We start from the raw sequence: 6,000 nt of genomic DNA, 5'->3' as shown, positions 1-6,000 counted from the left end.
GGAGCGCAGGTGTCAGAGTGGTTAAGGCACGCCCCATGTACGCAGATGGCGCGGGTTCGAATCCGGCCTAAGGCCCTTTACTGCATGTCTTTCCCCTGCTCTCGTCCCTGTTTCTGATTCTAAAATAAAAACCAATCCGTAAAGCATGTTTTGCATTTGAAAGTGATGAAGGAAATATACATAACTTTGGTTCGATAAGATATTCCAGTTAATACTGAGCTGAATTTAATCAGTAACAAGCCAAAACAAATATCCCATTAGAGAAACAAGATGGCAGAGTCAGCCAAACAAGAATCAGCATTCAGTGTTTATGCTCCATATATCGGCAACTACTCATCTGCCGAGACTCTCTGTTCTTTAGTAACATTGCTGAAGACTAATCTGTGCACAGCTGTAGTCTCTTCTGTGGTTTTATTTTTTATGCAGCCACTTTCCAATATTCTGAGACACTACACTGAAACTTTTACTCTAAAATGTTGTGATTATTTGCATCATTAGATTTCAATATTGTTTTTGCAATCCAATGAAATTGCTTGTTTTTTTTTTTTATCCCTAATAATACTTTATGGCGTCTGGTAGATGTTCTGCCTAATATAACACAAAAGGAAGTCTGTTGTGTTTGGTGGATTATTTCTCTGTTGTAACAATGCTTCTTGGCAATAGATCTTAAAGTGTTGGAAAGCCTGCTCATTTCTATTTTAAATGATGCCACATTTGTAAGGAACATGCATTTGGGAGTACCAGAGGCTCAAAACAAGAGTCAGCAGAAACAGCAAAATAAGCTGTTTGGCATGGCGGAGAAGATTTGGCAAATTTTTCACTTACTCAGCTCTGCTACTCATCCCACAAATGCATGTTCCTTACAAATGTGGCCAAGAAGAATTGTTACAATATGATGATTCATGTATTTTATATATTTTTTATAATTTTGGGTGGTCATGACAAATTGTTGTTGTTTTAATAACAGCCTTGAAATTTATAACGGCCACCCATTAGCAGATCATTAGATGGCTGATTATTTTGTGTCAGAAACTTTGTACACTTCGCTGCTACCGTGTCTTGACTACGTTGAAATAAATCAATAAATTAGACAAAAAAATAAATGTGTGGTAGTATAACATATTTTTTATTGCTGAAATGCACTGACTTGACTTGCAAATGACTTCCTTGCCTCGCCTAAACAGTAATATTTCCTCTCATAGTTTACATAGCCTATATAATATATCTTTATCCAACCGTGGCAGTTATTATGTTGTAGGCTATAATACTTTAATTTATCTTGCAGTGACTCACACATTTGTCACCATAGTGCCGTTTATTGATGATACAGAATCATTTCCGGCTTTTGTGGGTGTTCACTCCAATAATAAAACATGTTTGACTTTGTTTATGTCACCGTCATAAATCTATCCAACTCTTCATGCATTAATATTCTTGTTATTATCCTCAAACACACCGGTCTGGCTTTATCCACCTACGTCACGGCTGCTGCTTGCTCTTCAACGTAGTGACGCAATCGTGAGCACGTGGGTTTGTTATTACAGGAAGTGAAGATGGCTGCGCAGTCGTTGGTCTCCGAGTCTGTGCTCGGATGGTCTATTTTCACCTTTATACTTTTGGTAAGCAATTGTAGCGTCAGCTTTTCGCTTTATTAGTTAGAGTAGCATCATAGGAATAGTTTGAATATTTTATCGGGTGAATTGTTCGCGCCGTTAGATGTTCCCAGACGCGACATGGCTAAGATGTACCGACGCCAAAATTGGCTTTGGATTTAAGCTAACATTAGCCGTGACATACTTAGAGGCTGTTTTACTGGAAGCGCTCAGTAAGGATTAAATACACCTTCTGTGTTGTATTATATGGTAGAACAGCGTTAACTATTGAACGGAATTATAAATTCTCCTGTTAAGTTTGTCTTAGTAAAGGCAGCCCACCAGTTAGCTTCACTGGTGTCCTAAATAACTATAACATCAGGCTTTCCATAGAAAATAATGAAGCACGTTTGAGATATATAAAGCATGAAGGGCTGCTTCTCACTTTATATAATACTGGCACATGTCTGTGTTTCCTCTAGTTTTGTCAAACTTTGTTTTGCGACAGTTTTGTTTACTGTCATTCAAAAAGGATATTTGGGTCAAGCCATCAAATCTATGAAGCTTGAGCGTATACACCTGTCTGCTTTTCTAAATCCCTGCAGTTTAACCTTTGTTTCAGGGTTGTCATATCAGATATTTCGTTGATATTTCGATAATTTGCCAACAAAAATGGAAACCCTAGGCACACAGTACTGGTTAATTTTTTGAAAGTAAAAAACAAACATTTGCAAGCAGACTCCTACACACTGTCTTAATCACACAAATGCGTTGGCAGCGGTTCAGCACCAGTTTAGACCGTGGGTAGGAGTAAGCCTGCAGTTACTGATTGATTCATTACTCCCCTTCAAACTCCTCTCCTGTGAAATAGGTGTAGTTTCATTTTAAACTTCTGCACTTTTTTGAGGCTATCATTTGTTAAATATGTAAGAATGGAACATGAAAAACTCATGGTAACAAAAAACAACTGAAGCATAAAAATTTTTTACAATGATACTTTATTTTGTATTACAGATTTAAAAAATGAGGAATATGATGATGACCGTCTAAAAATGCTGAAAATATATTAAATGTCACTGCTTTTTTCTTCTTAAATACCTTTAAACTTCAATATTTTCTGTAGGACTTTATAAGAGATTATTTCTCCTTCTGTAATATCTTAGTGATAGAAATAGGGATGCATAAATACTAGGGATGTAACAATATCAGAGTCTCAAATACTTCAGTAACAAGTCCATGGTATGGTATTTATTGCAGTATATAAAAAAAACCCCAAAACAACAAATGAAGACTGGCAATCATCAAACATTTGCACTTTGAATATCACAATATGTGCAAAAAAGTGCTGTAGGTGTGCGTTAGACTTAAAGATCAGGGATGCACCATATTTAATTTTTGCAGAAATCCGATATGCCGATACTTACAGATTCATTTTAGCCGATACCGATATTTAAATACTCTTCTTGGACAAAAAATGTCAGTCCTTTTGGACACTTAAAGGTTTAAGGATGACCAAGGAAACAATTTTTAGTCCTTAAAAAACACTTTCAAGTTTAAAGAATGAGGATAAATAAAGAAAAAAGACTTAACCTGACATAGGTCTGTTGGTTCAGACTAAAACTCCACTAATTTATTAGTATATATGGACAAAATTTAGTCATTAAATGCTGAAATACACAGGCAAAATATCCGATGTAAATATCGGCAAAAATTTTGATATCTGCCGATACAGATACCGGACCGATAATATTGTGCATCCCTATTAAAGATATATTCTTATCCTCTGGCTCCAGCGTGTTTACTAACTTTCTAAAACCTTCATTGTGTAGGGGTGAACAATTTGCAAAAATAATCTAATTGCGATTTTTTTCCCCTCAATATTACAATTGCGATTTAATACGTGATTATTCTTGGGTCAATCTTTTGTATTTTTCGACAAATTCAAGCAATAATAATTCCATAAATAAGACAATGTGCATTGAAAACAATGAAATTTTTTCAGAAGCAATTAATCCATAGTAGCATGAATCTGAATATGGGGTCGCAACAAGCTTTAAGCTATAAATGAGGCAGCTGGGGTGGGGGAGGTGAAGCTGGCTACCAGCTGAGGTATGACTTTCATGAAGTAGCGCTAGGCTTCATCAGTTTTATTTAGAATGAGCTAACTATTTTTGCTCGTATTGCAAATGTGATGTCATTCGCTTTGTTTTCAGGACAATATCATTTTTCTGTCACTCATTTTGGTTAAGAAAAACATACATACAATACGACAAAAAGGATTTTTGTAAACCATTATAAAAAAAGACACTTGAATGTTTGCAGAATGTGCATAAAATCTCTGCTGCTGCTGCTGCTGCAGCAAAAACGATTTATTACACTGGTATTTTGAAACATTTAAAGTTAAAGAAATATTGCAACTTCTGTGATTTGTGAATTGCAGCAGGCCATGTTGCGATTTAATATAATTTGCGATTTATTGCCCAGCCCTATTGTCCACTACTGAAAACAGCTGTAGGTCTTTAGGTTTTTTTGTTTGTCCATCACCTTTTTTCTCATTTCTTGACTCTGTGAAACACATGCCAGATTTAAAACTTGCTGGAGCCTCCACAACCTCCAAAACTTTGTCACTGGGTTCTTCCTCACCAGTAGTGGCACCGTTTTTTTGTGCTGTTAGATCAAGCCAGCAAGTGGAGCACAGAGGATGATGGGTATGCAAGGGCTGATGGTAACTGTAGTTCGCACTTCCCCTTGCTCTGTTCCACTAAAAAATCTACACTCTTTGCCCTGAAGACCTGCTGTTTGAAACCATCACATTTCCACAACGGTATTGAGACTTTTCTATCACCGCTATACAGCTACATCTGTTACATTTCTAACAGATACTGATCAGTATTGTTGTCGATAGTAAACCTAAGTACTCATATGCATACAGCATTGTAGATATTGTATTTGTTATAATTTTAAAGCATGATGTTAGCCTCTCTTTATGTGAGTATATAGTCAAAGTTTGAGCAATGCCTGCAGTTTGTTGATATTTAAACATAAATGAGGGTGAAAAAGTAGAGGAGAATGAAAACTATGCACTTATAAGTTGTCAAGTGTGTGGGGGGCATCTAATGAAAATGAAACAAGTGGTGGCTTTTCTGCTGAAATTCGTTAATTCATTCGAAAATAAATCTTTGTACTTGCCTCTGATGGTAAAAGAACATCTTTTTATTCCTCTGAGCTGTGAATATCACAACAGAAACAACACAAACATTTTCCTTTAGGATGCTACTCTAGAACAGCGATACTCAACGTGTGGCTCTTTTGTTATTTGTGGCTCTTTTATGTCTGAATTTTGAATATTGTTCACTCAGAAAACCTTAAAAAAGGTAAACCTTTTGCCCTTCTTCATATTTGTTGCCACTTTTCACCCATTTAAGCTACCTTTGCCATTAAATGCAATTTTTCTCCATTTTTTGCCTCTTCTTTTTCTCAATTTTTCATTTTTTTTGCCACTTTTATCCCACTTCTGCCCATTTTTATGACTTTCTTGCCTCTTTCTTGCCCATTTAACATACCTTTTGCCTTTTAATACTACTTGTTTCCTACTTTTTGCCCATTTTTGCCACTGCTTTCTGCTACTTTATCCCATTTTTGCAATTTTTCACAATTTTTGGGCCCTTTTTGCTCAGTTAAGCTTTCTATTGCCATTAAATACCACTTTTTTCCATTTTTTGCTCTTCTTTTTACCACTTTTTCTCCATTTTCTGCAACTTTTATCTCATTTTTGGCCTTTTCACCATTTTTTTTTCACTTTTTGCCCATTTAAGCTAAACTTTACCATTGAATACCACTTGCTCCTATTTTTGCCCATTTTAGCCACTTTTCACAATTTTTTTTGCCATGTATTCCCCTTTTGGACCATTTTTTGCTACCTGTAACTTATTTTTTGTCACTCCTCACCCATTTTGCTACTTTCTGACCCTTTATTCATTTTCTTCTCCCCATTATTGCCCCTTTTCACCCTTTTTTACAGGTTTTTGACCATTTTCTGCCACTTTTCACCACTCAGATCGTGGCTCTCTCAAAGGTATTTTCCAACCATTTGGCCCTTTGGTTGAGCAGGGTTGAGTAACACTGCTCTAGAAGAAACACTAAATGCTTTAAATCTCTTTATAGTTTTTTTTCACTCATTGAATAAAAAGCAACAATATATAATTTCTATATGCTTATTATTCATTCAGGTTTTGTCTCTTTATGACTGTAAATTGTGCCGAACAACAGTCAGAAGGTGTCAGTAATTTATTCAACAAGCATTTCATATTGGCCATCACAGCTATTATATTGTATTATTCTCTACTCATATAGCCCTCTGAGCTTGATGCAGGGGCTTAAAAGCATGCTAACAATGCCACTTGGAAGA

General features: G+C 35.9%; 1 protein-coding gene across 2 annotated transcripts in view; it reads left to right on the top strand.

The window, feature by feature from the left end:
- Positions 1 to 1,543: 1,543 nt before the first annotated feature.
- Positions 1,544 to 6,000, top strand: part of lmbrd1 (LMBR1 domain containing 1) — a 130,753-nt gene continuing 126,296 nt past the window's right edge. The window contains exons 1-2 of one of the 2 annotated variants that reach the window (XM_041789782.1): positions 1,554 to 1,619; positions 5,614 to 5,667. In XM_041789782.1, coding sequence (XP_041645716.1) covers positions 1,554 to 1,619; positions 5,614 to 5,667 — 120 coding nt within the window. Of the gene's footprint in view, positions 1,620 to 5,613; positions 5,668 to 6,000 lie in introns of both variants that reach the window. The other variant, XM_041789783.1, reaches the window with a different exon arrangement.

The sequence above is a fragment of the Cheilinus undulatus genome, linkage group 6 (genome assembly GCF_018320785.1).
Source record: "Cheilinus undulatus linkage group 6, ASM1832078v1, whole genome shotgun sequence".
Taxonomy (NCBI): Eukaryota; Metazoa; Chordata; class Actinopteri; order Labriformes; family Labridae; genus Cheilinus; species Cheilinus undulatus.
Note: the sequence above shows the minus strand (reverse complement) of the source record. Positions and strands in the feature narration are given on the sequence as shown.